At 41.4% G+C, this 17851-nt stretch overlaps 1 protein-coding gene across 4 annotated transcripts in view; it reads left to right on the plus strand.

The window, feature by feature from the left end:
- pknox2 (pbx/knotted 1 homeobox 2) overlaps window positions 1-15915 on the plus strand; it is a 108667-nt gene extending 92752 nt beyond the window's left edge. For all 4 annotated transcript variants that reach the window (XM_031871633.1, XM_031871636.1, XM_031871635.1 and 1 more), the window contains 8 exons: window positions 714-885; window positions 4139-4324; window positions 4508-4643; window positions 6880-6977; window positions 11488-11607; window positions 11876-11952; window positions 12548-12720; window positions 14479-15915. In XM_031871633.1, coding sequence (XP_031727493.1) covers window positions 714-885; window positions 4139-4324; window positions 4508-4643; window positions 6880-6977; window positions 11488-11607; window positions 11876-11952; window positions 12548-12720; window positions 14479-14762 — 1246 coding nt within the window. In that variant the 3' untranslated portion in view covers window positions 14763-15915. The remainder of the gene's footprint in view (window positions 1-713; window positions 886-4138; window positions 4325-4507; window positions 4644-6879; window positions 6978-11487; window positions 11608-11875; window positions 11953-12547; window positions 12721-14478) is intronic.
- The last annotated feature ends 1936 nt before the right edge of the window (window positions 15916-17851 follow it).

Below are 17851 nucleotides of genomic sequence, written 5' to 3' on the forward strand. Positions count from 1 at the left end.
AAAATAATGGATTCAAAATCTGTTTTTTTAGGACGCTGACATTGTTGTCCTCTAAGGACATCAGAACAACTCATTTAGAGCGAGGACTGAGTCTGACACTCACTGTCAAGGAAAATGTTACTTTTTTCAAAAGTCAAGTACTAAAATGAAATGACACAGAGATGCATCAACATGCCAGCTCTCACGGTCTCTGAATATGAACTTGGTGTGTGTGTGTGTGTGTGTGTGTGTGTGTGTGTGTGTGTGTATGTGTGTGTGTGTGTGTGTGTGTGTAGGTTTGAGTCCTTAGCAAATTTCTGCTCAGGGTCCATGAAAAGCACTCAAGTGATATTTTGATGGGATTAGTATGGTATGGAAACAGGATGATGTCAAATGGCCACTCCCACATGCACAGTCGCACAGCTGGCCAGTTATTGTCAGCACAACCGCCATTGATTGAGAGTTCACACCACTTCTCTCGGACTGTGGAAAGGTTTTCTGCGAAATGTAGGACACCTCCAACTGAGATAAAACTAGTGGCTGCACCAATTTCATTAATTGCAACACACACAAAATGCCCCAAACTTCTAAAATACATGAATTACCGTCTAACTGGAAATACAGTGAAATGAATATTTTCAATAGTTATGGCTTGATGATGACCAACATTTACTGCATGAAAGAAGTCCCGAGAAACTGACACACACTGTGCCCCTCCCTCTCTTCCTCCCCAGACATCCGTTGTTCCCCCTGCTGGCGTTGTTGTTTGAGAAATGCGAGCAGGCCACACAAGGATCTGAATGCATCACGTCAGCCAGCTTTGACGTGGACATTGAGAACTTTGTGCATCAGCAGGAGCGAGAACACAAGCCTTTCTTCAGTGAGGATCCAGAGCTGGACAACTTGGTAAGACAACTGCTATCCCATACCTGGTAATCAGTACCAACACGGAACGCTTCAGCCACTTTGATAACAGGAACACGTTGCATAGTTAGTTTAGGGAGCATGCTCAACTTAAATGTAGAATAAGAGAAAATAATAATGAAGCTGTAGCAATAGCTGTTTGTCTGTTTCCAGCATATCCAATCATTACTACTCCTAATCATTCCCTCCTTTTTCATGTAATCTTCCCCATCCTCCCCCTGCACTTCCCCTTGCACAACAGCTAGCAGTAATTACTAATTAAGAGAATGAGGATGCTGATCATATTCACTGAGAAAAGAGGGGGAGGAGTTGAAGTCAGAGACAAAGACAGACCCGAGAAGGAAAAAAAAATAATGTGCTCTCTTGCCATCACAGTACTCGGGTCTACAGGCCGACAAGTGCTGAACAGTCAATTAACCCTGCATCTGTGTGTTTTATGAGGCACTGGGTACGGGCATCCCTCCCAGAAGGCACTAACTCTTCCACAGGACAGTAACGTTACACTGGGCCTGACTGGCTGCGATGGACAAAGAGTTACTGGTCCCTTGATTAAGCGAGCGCAGTTTAATTAGCTGATTTATCTCCTCCTTGGCCAAGCACTTTTCTGTCCATTGTGTTGACCTTGCGTGGTAACTTTGAGGGAGTGCACTGCAGTGTGCTGCACAGTGTGGAGTGAAGAAGACCCCCCCTGCTGATGGTCAGTTAACCCAAGAAAATACAGAATTATTATTCCTGTTTAGAAAACAACAACAACACTTTACTACAAATAAACCCTCAAGATTCTAATCTTTTTATAGTTCCAAACAATATTCTAAATATATTCTTGGCCATTATGAGGAAATAAACCTGGGCCCATGCAGTTTCCTAGCAACACAACCAATGAAATGGTCTGTTAAATATCAGACATCTGTCCATCAGTATCTAATATGGCTGAAGTTCCTCTCTGACCCCTGCTATTGCAATCATTTAATTCATTATTTTATGCGGGTAGAGCAATAATTCACTGGTGTGGGGAGATTTTCCTCAACATCTTCGGAAACATCGGTCTGTAACAGCTGCACTGAAACCTGCCTCATCAGCCTTCAGAGTTCCTTTGGAGCACGTTTCAGTGAATAATTAATGGCCCGTGATGGTCTGAATGCTGTATTCAAGTCTTTGTTTGCTTGCCATTTCGGCTATAGTTTTACTTTTTTTGCAGGCTAATTTTAAATAAATCCTTAAGCCCTGAGATGCAAGAGAGAAAAAGAAAATCTAAAAATCCATTTTGTAAATTGTTTCAGAAAAAGTAGAAAGCTTCAAACTGCTTTATTTTTCATCTGGGAGGACAGGTGAAAGAAAGTGGTTGTAGCAGGTGACTTTGTTTTGGTCAGGATCAAGTGTTTCTTGTTGTTACACTCATTGACCACCACTATCCCATGCTCTCAATGGTGAGGTGAGTTTTAATTTACATAACTTGTTAACACACAATATATTTACCGTGTGTTCAGAGTGCTTGGAGAAATGAAAATTCACATGGAAGAACACGGATGCTTTTAGTCCTGTTTAGAACATGGGGTAGTGGTGTACCTTAGCATTTTGTGGCCAAAATGAGTATTACAGCAACAAACAAGATTCTGACAGAAAAAACAAATTCACCTGTTCTTAAGTCATAAACACAGGAGAGAAAACTCTTAACATTAGATTTAGAAAAGGGATCACCAGATTGTTTTATTCGATGGCCTCTTAGGGCTTCAGTAACAAGTGACTCAGCTATGACAAAGAAGGGCTGTGTTATCTCTCACTGAGTTCTAACATGAGAAGCCTACTTTAGTGTTCTAAAAGTAATGGCTGATTGATAAGCTTTCATTAATAAAGTAACATGTGATATGGTTTAGGAAACAGCTATAGACTTTGAGTTTCAAGTTCATTCTTGACATTTGGGAACAGTATGTACTGTATAACCCAATATCTACACTTAGCTTTTCTGAGCTTTCAACTGCATAGTCTCACAGTCCTCATCCACTGAAGAAGACCCAGAGATGCAGTTGAAAGCCTTGAAAAAGTAGTAAGTGTACATCTGACCACACAATATTTCTTTACCGTGAGCTATAAAATCGAACACGCTAATCTCTGCAAGCCCCTGTAGCACAGATTACATCTCCAAACAGTAGAGAGAGGGATGAGGCTACTATATGTGACAAAGATTCTTCTGGTGAAGCTAATTAAAAGGACTGTATTGATCAGACAAAATCTTCAACTAAACATAATATTTAATCAACGTCATTATCATATTATTATGATGAAAATAAGCTATTTTAATAGATTAGTTTGAATGTTGTAGCCCACAAGGCAGACAGACAGTAGAGAAGCATCCTGTACCTTTGCCCTGTCAGCATTATATTACATTACAGGCTGGATCTTTGGGAGAGTGAAGGATGAAAAGATTACAGAATCCCCCCCCCCGCCCCCGTATACTTGCAATCTATATGCATCTCTGGAATAAATAATAAAAGTGGATGTCACTCCACTCATCAATAAAGGAAGCCGCTGCATGGCACTTCTTATCATCACATCTCACCCTCTAAAAACCTACTGGAAACATCCCATCTCACATCTAGTGTCTTAGAGTTTAATTAATTCACTTAACGTGGCCAAATGTGTGTGTGAGCTAATATGGGGGATCATCTATGCTGTATATTTAGAACTAACTTGTATCCAGTCATTTGGGGCACATGTGCACCAGTGTTAAGGGTTTTTAATGGGTTTCCTGCGTTGACTTTTAAAGGAGATTAAACCTTGAAATCAACTAAATTAAAAGAATCCCTGAATTTGTATCTGAAAGGACCAATCCACCAGCTGTACGCATGAGGTTCACATTATAATGTCTTCAGCGATGGAGGAGGGAGCTTGCCGGTCTTTGGACTTTGGAGTCTTGAAAATTTAATACTGAAAAACCTTCATTACAAACTGGAGGTGTTGGTATGATTGCGAGCATTTAGGTAGCATTAAGCTCAAAGCAGCACTGTGCTTCATAGAGCCCCACAGAGCCGTTAGCATGGCTGTAGAGTGATAGACTTGTTCCCCTTTTAACACCCTCATTTCTGCATAGATATTCCTGAATGTTTTGGAAAAGACAAATAAGTCTTGCTTCATGCTATATGGTAGATTTGAAGTGTTTAAGTGTTTTATTAAAGTGATCAGTTCTGTCGTATGTTGTGGAGGTGATCTATTTACAGTTGGTCTCTGTTTCCCTCAGATGGTAAAGGCCATTCAGGTGTTGCGAATCCATCTATTAGAATTAGAGAAGGTCAATGAGCTCTGTAAAGATTTCTGCAACCGTTACATCACCTGCCTCAAGACCAAGATGCACAGCGACAACCTCCTCCGTAACGACCTCGGAGGACCTTATTCCCCGTCACACACCAGTCTCAACGTGCAGCAGGTCAGTCATGGACTCTCTGTGGATCTTACACTTCCTTGATGGTATCTCTCTCTGAGTAGCACTTCCCAAGATACACCTTGTCATTTATCACCAGGTAGATTTTGCTTCTGGGAGTTTTTCAGTCACTAACAGTAGAGCTGCCTCTTTGCATTTGCTCACTAATATCTCTCTGTGATCCCCCAGGAACTAATTCAGACCTCCTCTCCATCCATGACCTCTGTCTCCAGCTCTGTTAACCCTTCAGGGATATTGGTGCCCGCCGGGGGTCTGCAACAGAGCAATGTCGCCATGACTACCATCAACTCTCAAGTGGTATCGGGTAAGCATGTGATTACACACATAAACACCAGGACTCTGACACAGTCACGTGCAGTTTTCATGGCTTGTATTAGTATTAGCAGAGTATTTGTGTAATTTGACATTTAAAAGTCCATGTGACTTGGATTGGTTGAGGCTGTTCTGGTAAGAACAGCAGTTTCCTTTCACACAGAGTGAACTGAAGCTTCCACATACATTCCACGGACATAATATGACATAAATTACATTTGCCATGATCACACTTGCTTTTACAATACACCTATTTTTGCATCTCTCTGGTTTCAGTTAATGGGAATACATTATGTCTATAATCTAAACCCTTCATTTGTCCAATGGTCAATATTGTATCATTGTATGTACCAGTACTGAATGGTATTACTGTCTGTATGCATGGTGGAAACATCGTGATATGCAAAACCTATTGGGAATTATAGAGATTCATGCTTTCATTTTCATTATCAGGGGCAAAACACAGAATGAGAAGGTAGATAAATTATGTTTAATGCTTCAAGTTGTGTTAGTTACTAGACACTAAATGATTACTAGCGGTGAGTAATGTGCCAATCCTGGAACCCATCGGCTATCAGTCTGATGACAATTTAGCCACTGGGGGCAACGGAGACTATTTCTGGGCTTCCGGTGTAGCCTGCGGGAGTTGAGATATCAGCTATGATCGGACTGTTTCACAAGTAGCCATTTTACAGTTTATCTTTTAGTTAATAAAAAGCTAAATTGTCATCAGACGATAGCAGATGGGTTTCTGCTTCTTCTGCTCACCAAATGAACTGTTTACCTGCATGGGTTAGGGTTACCGTTACCAATTTATACTAATTGGTAACGGGGATTAAGTCTACTCTATTGAAGTTTGTATTCAGTGATATCCAACGTGATGTTCTTCTTCTGGCTCTCTGGTTTCGTTTCTACCATACTAGCAGAAGTTATGTCTCCAATGGAGGAGCCTCATTTATACCTGCCCACCGGTGAAGTCCCCCAGAGATTCATTTAGGGACCACTTTTGTTTTTAACATGTATATGCAACCACTGGGTCACGGAGATTTTAGACTAAATTCCACCTCTACGCTGATGACACACAGCTGTATGTCCATGTTAGATTTGGTGACACAGCTAATGTAACCCAGATCTGGTCATGTTGGGAAGTGAAAAGCTAGATGACCCAAACCTTTCTTTGGCCTCCCTCTTTTTCTTTTCACCCTTCCTGCACAGTCACAACGGAGTCATCACATCACAGGACATGTAACATGGGAGTGATATCTGACTCTAGACTTTTGTTTGAAAATAAAGTGAGACTAGATCCATCATGCTTTCTCCTAAGCCAACATAAATTAATTTTCAACTCTCTAGTGTATTCTAGTTTAGATTACTGCAACACACTTTACTCAGCTCTTAGCCATACGACACCATAGTTGCTTGCTCTAGCTTATTCAGAGGGCTGTTGCCTGGCACAAATACCTAATTTTTTAACTCTAATTCATTCAAATTAATATTATTTTCATCATGGCATTATTTTTATTTATTAACATTTTCTTCTCTGCCTTTTAACCACGTTTATTTTCAAAATTTACAATTTCTTTGTAACTGCATTTAGAAAAGTCCTACAAAGGTTATTATTATCTTTAATATTCTTCCAAAAATTAGGAATGTTAAAAGTAGTTTACTACTATGCAAAATCAACATTGGTTTGCATTAATAATCATTATTATCAAATATATATGAGCATATTAGTAAAACAAAGAATCAGTTTGGTTAGCATGCATTAGTAACAGAGCTTTGTGTGTACAGTATGTATACTGTACACTATGTGTCTAGGAGAGCCATGATAGTATCCTTCCCATGTTGGATTGGTTGGCTGATATGATCTTATAATGTCAAGCCTGTGCAGTGAAATGTTAATCCTGCCCTCCGGAAATCCCTTTTAACCCAAAATAAATCAATATCTGCCTTTGATCACTACACACTGAAGAGCTCAAACAGACTTTGATAAGAGTGTCTTGATCAAGACTAATTAAGCCAGAAGCAAAAGCTCACTCCCTTCTTCTTCTTCTGTTGGGCTGAAAGACATCAACGCACCTCGAATTTAATCTTGTCGTCTCTCGTTTGTCTTGTGTTTGTTTGTGCGGCTGACAAGAAGTTAGTAAGGCTCCGGTGGCAGTGCGAGATGTGGCTGCCAGTAGCTGCTGAAGCCACTTGATACTCATGATGGTAAATTATCCCCTCAGGTGGGACCCTGTACCAGCCGGTTGCCATGGTGACATCGCAAGGGCAAATGTTAACGCAGGCGCTGCCGCCGGGAACCATCCAGATCCAGAACTCACAGGTAAAGCCGTCTGACCGATGGTGCTTTGGCCGACACATTCGCTCCCTCCCTGTACCCTCGCCAGCAACTCTTCATTTGTTATTATTAAAAGAGGCTCTTTACATCTCACAGAAAACCCCCCGGCACCTTTTCATTGTCTGTCTGAACACAGCACCCCCGCTGACAGACACAATGGAAATAGTTCCTTCCTATGATGTTTAGGGCACTAAAAGGATCCTGTCAGGTTTGACTGTGAACGAGTTATGTAAGGACCTTAGAACAGTTACCTCCACATGAATGCCTGGAGTTGGATTTTTTTATGGCACAAGGCCACATTTGTGGTCTTAATATTTCCCATTTTCCAACTCAAAATGCTTCTGCAGTTATTTTAGGATACTCACAGTTCTTTTGTCTTTTGAGTGTTAGGTTGTTTGGGAGATGAATGAGCCTCATACCTGTTCCTAGTAATCAACGCCCATAAGCAGACTGGTTATCATAGCGTAGCATCGGCCAACCCAGACCAGCGTCCAACAACTATCTGGCTCTGCTCTATAGAATCGCATTTAATCGTTTCAGATCATCTCCATGTTCAGGCCTGTTTAGTGGATTTGGAGCTTGTCATAGTAATAGTGGTTACCCGCAGACGTTGGAAGGAGATATACGTTCATAAAACGTTGTTTCTACTTAAAAACCTGTGGAGCTAACATTAGCAGAGTATGTTAGCACATCATTAACTAGCATTCGCACTTCTATGCTATGCTAGCTACTGAAGGTTTTTGCTTTTGCTTTTGCTTTTTAATGATTGTAACAGTGAATAAAGACCAATTGGCTTGACAGCAACACTGTTGTTCCTTAATTTAATGTGTTGCATCTGGATCTCCAGGTGATGTGCTGGTTTACTTTTACACTGATCTGTAGCTTAAGCTTCTGTCTTTTTAACCGGTTTTCACTGCTGAATCAGTTTAACAACCTGTATATACCCTTCAAACGCAGATTTTAGACCTGTCAGTCAGTTTAGCTTTGTAATTGTTAGTGACAGGTTAATGAAGTAGCAGGAGCAGAATGCAAGGCTTAGCAAAGGGTCAATTACAAATTTAGCTGAAAGCTAACTCATTCAAAAGAAGTCATTTGATCATAGTCATGCATAGGGGCAAAACATCAGAATATTAGAGATGAAGCCTACTGTAAAAAGCTTTGTAAAGCTGCTCAGAGTATATGTTTTACTTTGCTATTAGTGAACCACTATTTAGCCTCAGTGCTCTCTCTTTGTTTCTTTTAATCATTCCCTCTGTTTTTCTCTGAATGATGAGTCAGAGTTGATTTGATACTTGCTTACCTGTGCTTATTAAGTTGAGCTTAACAATTTAACATTTCATCACAGCTGAATATAGCAGCTAACCCTGATGATGCGTTGTTTGTTGCCTTCATGTTTTTTAGGCCAGCGGTAAGCATTTAGAATGTCATTTAATGTCTTTTCAAAAGTGTGATTGTTTTGTTGAAAGATAATCTCCATGAAGGTAGGAGATGACTGTTGGCAAACAGAACCTTAATGACTTTCCTGTTGTATCCACCATCACAGACCCTCCTCTGTTGGGATGGAGGTCTAAGAGTATTGAGAGTAGAGGCCATCAGGCAATTGAGCCCTTGTTAGGTCTGCTCACAGGACAAATGTCTCTGTTTGGCTTCGTACAAAGAAGTGCAAGAAATCTGAGCTATGCTAAGTGGATTTAAAGCATCACTGGTGCGGCCAGTCTTTGTCTGGACTGTACAGTCTCAACACTCGCTTATAGATATAAATAAAAACTGGGACTTCAAACAGTGATCCCTGTGCAGCGGCAGTGGCCTGAAGAGCGGCTCAGTTTCAGGCAGGTAATTCTGTGCTTGACAGTCAAAGGAGGCCTCTGTGAATAGGCCCGACCCAGCTGAGGCAGAGGGCTACATGCGGGCTGGGAATTGAACACAGCCCCGTTGCTACTTTGCCGACAAGCCCTGAGTAATCACACTCTCAAGCTCGGTGCCGCCAATTAATTCAACCTTGCTTTCCCCCGCAACACACGCACTCCCAGGGCTGTGGGGGGGGGGGTATAAGAGGAGGGGTTACCCACGTGACACCCAGCTGCAACTGTAAGGACTGTTGTTTCGTGTGGGGAGGATAAGAGGGGGATGTTAGTGTGTTTGAATGTGTATTTATGGGCCCCGTGTGGGTTAAGGGGGAGCCTGCATGTTGTTGGCTGCATATAGGTTTGTCTGTTATTTATCTCCAAGACAGCAGGGATTCTTTCTACCACTACGCTCTTCATTAAATTAATACATTTTATATTCTTTAGAAGACTTTTATTTATTCATGCTTTTTGTCCTCCATGCTTATGCTTAACAAATGTTCATCCAGTATGCTCCCCTCTGAAGTGTTTTAGCCTTCACAAATGGGTACCTCTTTCAAAGAAATCATGAAAAAAACTCAAAGTGGATGGTACTGCATGGTACAATTAGAATGTTGGATTAAAAAGTTATGTCTAATATTATATATTACATTGGTACAACTATGCAGGCAATAAAAGACATTGTGCGATGTGACTTGGTGCATGTGTATGGATAGAAATAGTGTCAAAGAAGAATGAGGGCTCACATGTGTTTCATATTATCTGCCTCAGAGCACACATGCACACACATATCTATCTTCACAGTGAATTGAACAAACACATACTATACTGTTCTATAGTGAACACATGCAGACGCACAGATGCATTTGTTTTTTTCCCGTAGGAGGACATTGCATCATCTTGCGTTCTTTCTCTGGGGACTCTGGGGCTAACCTCCAACCATAACTAACACATGTCTAACCCCAACCCTTTTGTGGTTTACCATGTGGGGACCAGCATTAGGTCCCCATTTAGGAGGGGAGTCTCCACATGAGACTTTCCTACACACACAAGAAATCACATTCAAAAAGATATCACATTTATTGACATTAAAGAATCAGTCTGGTGTTTTTTAAATATTTTTGTGATTTTAAACAAATCCCACTAAAAGACCGTAACCAACAATTAATTAGTGCATTTCCCAATACTTTCTGAATTGCCCACCTTGCCTCTTGCACTTTAGCCCCAATTCCATTGATTCTTATTGAATACTTACATTTTTAATGGCTGACAAATATATTGTTTATCTTTTTTTAAATAGGCTCAGTCATTTCCTAAAACAACTGGCCACTGTAGATTTAATGAAACGGTTCTTAAATAATAATAAATAATAATAATACATTTTATTTATATAGCGCTTTTCATAAAACTCAAAGACACTTTACATTAAAATCATCATATACGTATAAAAGCAATACACTAAAAACATAAAATACACAATAGTGGTCACACATTAAAAGCAGTTTTGAACAGGTGGGTTTTGATTTGAGATTTGAATGTGCAAAGGTCAGTGCAGTCTCGGATGTGTTTGGGGAGAGAGTTCCAGAGGGAGGGGGCAGATATGGAGAAGGCTCTGTCACCCCATGTCCGGTGCTTGGTCCTGAGTGGAAGAGACAGGAGGTTGGCATCAAATAGTAAATATGTCATGTTTTGAGGACTATTTTCAGTGGTGGATTAATCCACACTGTGTGCTCTTATGAGTATTTGTGGCAGCGGGACGGTGTATGTAGAATTGAGTCAAAATAAACTAGTGTGTGTGTTCATGGTGATGAAGGAACATGTCACCCAGAGCATTGATGTGTTTTTAATGGAGCTCTATGGCACAGAGGAAAGAAGAGATATCAGGCATTGATAAATACTTGTTAGTAGATACAATCACTGGTGGTTTGGTTCTTTTATTGTTTGTTGATAATAAGAAACATGTTACCATTTCTTCTCAGTTCTCCTCTTACCTGGAACAGCCACACTATTTACTAACCCTCACTGAACCTCGAGTGTGACCACAGACCCACTGATGACCATCACAGCCCTAAATGTCCTCACAAGAACAGTGGACAACGAAGTCGGTCCTCACAAGTACGGCTCAGCCAGACCAAACCCATGGACTCACACACACATCCATATATGCACCGCAGGCTGCCAAACACTGTCAATACTCTGAGAGCATCTCGTCCTTCAGCACTTGCACTCCAAACAATAACATCTGAATAATGATTTCTCACTGAACATAAAGACAGGCTTAGGTCAACACAAATGAAAAAGCAAGACAAACACAGTCACACTTTGTAGCAGCCCTTCACTAATTCAGCACCAAAGTGTGAAATCCAAACTTTAGAGCGAAGCCTCGCCTGACCCTCGACTCTGTATGCTCCTTGTGTGACCCTCTTGTGTTACCACAGTCAATGCGCTGCTTTTCTTATATTTGAAGTGTCATTACTCAAATTCAGTTTCCATGGTGACTCCTGAGGAGGTGTTTTTGCCCTTGTCACTGGAAAAAAAGATAGGTAATTGGTAGTCTCCCTTTGTTTCCGTGGCAACAATAAGTAAGATACCATCCACTTCTTTTCTTTCCTTTTCTTCCCTTCTCTTCTCCTCCTGTGTTTATTGTAAAGGTAAACTTGGACCTGTCGTCCCTGTTGGACAGCGAAGACAAGAAGTCAAAGAATAAGAGGGGGGTCCTGCCCAAACACGCCACCAACATCATGCGCTCCTGGCTCTTTCAGCATCTCATGGTGAGGCAGAGTGTGAGTCTGAGATGGTCATACACATTGGCCTGTTCAAGGGAAATGTTTTGAAGTGGCAGCTATAGAATCAGAGCAGCGTTTGATGATGTGAGGGATGTATATGGAGAGCAAACTGGTTGAAGGAGGTTTATGAAGAGTAGAGCATTTCAGGGTTCTCACATTAAAAGTCAGAGATAATCAGGGAGTGTCACACAAATGCTGTTAACTAGAGAAAACATGCTTTAACAATTGAGACTGTGTTTCTTCCTTCTTTCAGCACCCGTACCCAACAGAAGACGAGAAAAGGCAGATCGCAGCACAAACTAATCTAACGCTTTTACAAGTGAACAACTGGTAAGATGCTGTATTCCTATAAGAATACTGCCATAAAGTCCTCATGTAGGGAGACAGGAAGACACTATTATTGTAGTAGAGTTATGTGTGGAGTGGAGGATTTACTTGGACTTGAACATACTGTCGCTCCCCAGCACATTGCTGGCTCTGTGGTGCCATCTCCTGCTTTTATATAGCAGGTACACCTCAGAACAAAGTGTGCCTCTCTGCTTGTCATGTGTCACTCTTTGATATATTTTTGATCTCAAGGATTAGGATTGAGTTTTTTTTTTAGATATGGAAGATATTTGAAGATAAGAGGTGCACAATTTGCTACTTTGTACTTTGGAATTCAGCCTTTTGATCCATTGATTGGTTGAGATGAAAGATGCTTTTTCTAAATGATATTATCTAGCATGTATTTTATTTCCCATCATTTACAATTGTCTTGTAAATGTCTATACTAGCAGTTAATACTGTATTTCATAAAAATAAATATTTTAAAATGATGACGGCAATGTTATAGAATTGGTATCTTTGGTGATATATAAGTGACATGACTGATCAGTGGACTGTATATAAGGAAATAAGAAAGCCTTGTCCTGTTCTTGTTCAGGTTCATCAATGCTCGTCGGCGTATCCTTCAGCCCATGTTGGATGCCAGTAACCCAGACCCAGCTCCTAAAGCCAAGAAGATGAAGTCCCAGCACCGTCCGACACAGCGCTTCTGGCCCGACTCCATCGTGGCTGGAGTTCTGCAGGCGCACAGATCAGGAAACAACTCCGACAGTAAGATAACGCCAACATTTCCCCGCCAACAACCCCTTAAGTTTTCAATTCAAACACTGTGTGTTTGAAATGTCCCCACTAGATGTCACTATTGACTTTTACTTATGTGAGAAGACGTGAAGGCAAAAGTCAACAACAATGTAGTATAATATTCTTGGTGGGTAAAAAAATCAGCATTTGTTCTACGGAATCTTAAATTTGGTCTGAGTGTGTGTTGGGAATCCAGAGGGGTCCAACTCTCTAGAGAATAGTTAGATAGAGAAATAGATTTCAGTCATCCATGGCCCATTTTAGGTTATAGATTGTAGTCATCGGGTGTATTTTATTATGTGCTATCTCTGCACTGCAGCTGTAGAAGGCAAAGACTGAGCAACGTGGAGAAGCAAACTTCACTGTCATCTCTGTAACGGAACCAGCAGTAATATGATATTCTTCAGCGTAGGTTTCATTCAGACAGGGGAAGATTTGGATCATTTGTTGTGGAATCATAAGGATGGACCTACATGTAAAACAATACAGAGGTTGGTGGAGTTTTAAGAAGGTTTATTGAGAGACCAGGCTGGACAAGGGTGACGTGGGCAGGCTGAGGTTGCACAGGGGGAGCAGACATGGCAGGACAGGAATCCTGGAGGACAGGAAACAGGACTACAATGAACTTAACTTATAAGCTTGGCTTATAAGTGTAGCAACCACAGTAGCTGAGACACTGATCTGGCGAAGAGCCGGGGTGGATATCCTGCAGGGATGAGGAGCTGACGAATGGCAGGTGTGTGAGCTAAGGGAGGTGATTAGCCGATTACAGGCAGGTGTGACGGTATTCTGGGCCCAGGTTAATGGTAGGACAGGAAGAGACCCACATACATCCGCACACATAAAACATGGAAGAAGTGGGGGACACTGGGAGACAAAAGAGAGAGAGAGACATAATAGACACTGAAATAAGCAGAAGCACAGCCAGGCCATAACATAAGGACGCTGTGCCTCTAGGCAGTAGTAAACTGTGCATAATTAGTATGCAAGTTTGTATTCAGTGTAAGTACTGCCAAATACATAACTTAACATATTCTGATATGACATTATATTAGTAAACAACCACCATTCTAAACTCTGAATTAACCAAATGCAATCAATGAGTCTGCGCCATTCTGTCGCTGGTATTTAAAGTTGAGATGAAATGAAACATTTATTTTTAAACCTTTTAGATTACATTTCGGTCAAATGTTCACCTATTTCTAAAATATGTGCATATGTTCTTCAAAAAAATTATAATAATTGTATATATATACCATATCAAAGTCCAGTAATTGTTTCGCCTGTGAAACAAAACATGCTTTTATATTTTATATTTATTTTGTATTTATTGCTTTTATAAGCAGTACCAGCCAACTTCTACCAGTAATTTGATGTCCATTCAATCAATCTACAGCTTTTAGTGCAGGGAGGTGTGCATGGAGCCACAGTCCTCTGTAGCTCCATGTCATTCTAGGCCCGGACACTTGTTAGCTGTCCAATCAAATGTAAAGGATTTGACTTAACCTCTTGTAACTGTAAATAGCTCAAATATTGTGTTTCACTGGGGAACCAGCAAAGTACAGGAGATAAAGTCACTAAAATGGCCTCCTTGGGCCACCGTACCTTAGCTGCTGAAAGCAACTTTAGTACAGAAGGGAGCGCGCATGAATGTGGAGGGAATGGATGTGGTCTGTCTTTGGGTTTTTGAATAGTCTCCCCCCTCTCTGTTTCTCTGCTTCCCCTCAGACCCGCTGAGTATGGACAGCCTCCAGTCGCTGTCCTCGGACTCGGCCACCCTGGCCATGCAGCAGGCCATGCTGGGAGCTGATGACTCCATGGACGGCACCGAGGAGGAGGATGAAGAGGAAGAGGAAGAGGAGGAGGAGGAAGGGATGGAGGAGGAAGAGGAGGAGGAGGAGGAGGAGGAGGAGGGAGAGGAGGAAAATGACAGGGGGAGGCTAATGTCCACCGGGGGAGGAGGAGGAGAAAGGAGAGATCTGCACATGGAGCATAGGGAGGAACTAGAGTAGTCGACTAGAGGAAAAGACCATATGAACTTTGACCTCACTTGTCCCCTGAGCACAGCCTCATTCAAACCTGAACTAGGACAGCTGGAATGCTAAGTGACTCTTGAGAGCATGTGAGGACATATTTTTCTCCAAATTCATCAGACTCTGATGTAGAGCAACTCCAGTCAGACACAATGACCATCATGCTCACGTTTACAGAGGACGGATGTGACTTTCATGATGAATATGTGTTGTTTCATTTTACTAGTGAATGTTCTAATGCAGTGAGCTCTCGAAATATTTGGATAGTAGCACATTTTTGTACTCTATAGCTCCTGTTATTTATGGACAAAAATGGCACAGGAACTCAGAAGTTGAAGAGATCGCTGCCAGTTTTAAATTGAGAAATTTTAAGGCAGTTTTGAAAGTAAAGTTTACTGTGAACTGAAAAAGTGAACAGTGGATAAAAAAAAAAAGATTTTTATGTGTATGTATGTGAAAAACTACTTTTAAAATTGAATATAATCTGTCCAAATATCGATAACAAATAACGATCTACATGTAACTTTGCAGTTTGTGTCATTTTGCTTCCTAAAATAGGAGTGAAGAGAATTCAACAACAAAAAAATAGTAATGCTGTCCAAATATGTGCAGTAGTCGTTGGCTTCCACTGCTTGGCTTCCAAGCAGTGTTGGCTTCCACTGCTGCAACATCATTCACGCCTTTTCAATGATCCATAGGTTCTCAGGTCGCCGTGTTTCTTCCTCATGAGTGAAACACTTGACTCATTGCTCCAGCAAACCTTTTAGAGCATGACTTTTTAAACAATCTTAGTTCATTTTTTTCTTCTCTCATGTGCAAATAGTAAAAACAAAAACAAAAAAAAAACCTGTAGTAAACCAGTGACTGACTACAGTTATAGTATGTGCATCAGATTTTCCATATGTTTGCATTCTGGTGTTAAAGGTTTGCATATTTTTTTTTTTTTTGCGTGGCCTCAGATGGTAGCTCAAGGAACAACGAGACAATGGCAGTTGCTTCTGCGTAGCTGAAGGTTACGTTATTGTAACCTCAGGTCTATAAGCACAAGGGGAGCCCTCTGCTGGACTCGATGGGTAATACTCTCGTCCAATCACGAGCACATGTTCGCCCACTGAAGAGTTGCATAAGGGTAGCCTGCCAATCACCGCCCCAGGAATACACGCCCTGTCGCAACATAACATCAACCAAACCAGTCTGATCCTGACTGGCTCACCTACTTCTTTATAACCTTGGCCCCCACAGCACGAAGCCACCCCAGGTAGTATGCACCTGAACTGGGTGGAGGCATGGCCTAATCCTGCAGGGGTCAAAAAGACGGTGAGTAGTCAGTAGACACCCAGCACACCACATTCACCGGTTCAAGGAGGACATGCAGGTATCTGCACATCTTGATTGTCCTGAACTGCATGCCCGTAATTGGAGGGGAGTTTTCACCATAGAGTCCAGTATGTGGCGGAACCCTGTTTTGCAATCTTTCTGAATAAGTTGTATCAGCAGGTGGCCATGCACATACTTGACTTCAGCCATCAAGTCAGTCTTAGAGAATTGCTTGTGTTTTTTTTTTCGTGACCTTGAATCTGTCACAAAACAAGAGCACGGAAAGCACTGCCGTGCTCTACAAACTGTCTCACCCACATCTCCACACTGAGGGAAAGGACACAGACAAGGCCAGCGACGTTGGAATCCCCAACCTACAGAGCCAACTGTCTTTTACTGACAAACCTTTTCAAGGAGACAAAGACGACAATTCCGAGGAAAACGAGAAAGAGAGCAAAAAACTCAGCAGCGACGTCTCTTTCAATTTTATGTGAAGGATTTTGAAGAAACTGTGAAAGAATTTCAGTTCTCTGTTTTGTACTAAAACACACAAATGCAGGCGCTCGTTTCTAATGTGAAGACAAAAGAAAAAAAGATGTTATATTGAATGTTCTGATTGTCCATTGTGAAGTATGTTGCTCAATAATATTCTTTTCTTGATTGCTTTTTTAAAAAATGGATCTTCCAGAGCAAGTGACAGACAATAGGGAATATTTATATTTCATTTATACACTTGGTTGTCATAATCTTTGTGTTTCAATAGCCCAATTTTAATAATTAAAACATGTAAAGGTACTGATGTTGACTTTGTGATCTGAAAGTTCTGCATATGTTTCAGCTGAGCAGACACATGCAGGGCCATAGATTCACGAGAGTATTTAGAGATGAAAAGCACCAAATAAAAAGAACAACACACTAGATAATTAACGGGAGCGTTGTTCCCACTGCACATATCCAAGCCAGGATCTTAACAGAGCGAGGCTCATGTATGTGCGACATTTCCCATCCCCCTCGTGCTCCGGCTTCATTGTAACCTATTTCCAGATTATAGAGTTAGTAGTCTAAATATTGGTTTAACTTCCCTCATTTTCCTGTCACATGTGCAGTCTCCCACCCACTGGTTATTGCTGTAGCCTGTGATTTTAACTTGCTGGAAGATGCCCGCCCAAATGGTCCCCCGCCTACCAGAGCAGAGCTCTCTCCACCACAGCCTTCAGCTTCTGAAATGTGGATTCTGCTCCTCCCGGAGTGAAGTGGTAATCACTCCCGTGGGTGTTTGCTGCCCGAGCCACATTATATTGTTGTTTATACGGCTTGTAATGCTTGTGTATAATGGCATCCTTGCTTTGTTTTCTGCCCGCCCCCCCCCCCCCCTACAAAAGGTCATTCTTTAATTGCAGCATCATTTATTAAATATCTGTCGTTACCATTACCATGAGAGAGCAACACTCACAAGGTCTCATGTGTGGGAGGAAATCATCGTATTTTAAAAGTGATCTAATAAAACGTTTGTTTGAGAGAATGGGCATCGCAGCATTTCTTCTTGTTCCACACAGGACTCTCTGTACAGCAGGAGGGAAGTAGCAGCTGACCTGGCCTGAACAGTAAAAACAGAGCAAGTAGGATAAAATGTAAATATATGAATGTATCCCATGCAGCAGTATAACGTAGGTGTTTTAATTGATCATGGGCAGCATATATACAGCAGCACAACTGCTCATAAATCATTTACCGGCATTTTTTTGGGGTTG

The sequence above is a fragment of the Anarrhichthys ocellatus genome, unplaced genomic scaffold (genome assembly GCF_004355925.1).
Source record: "Anarrhichthys ocellatus isolate YVR2014 unplaced genomic scaffold, GSC_Weel_1.0 scaffold59, whole genome shotgun sequence".
NCBI classification, from domain to species: domain Eukaryota; kingdom Metazoa; phylum Chordata; class Actinopteri; order Perciformes; family Anarhichadidae; genus Anarrhichthys; species Anarrhichthys ocellatus.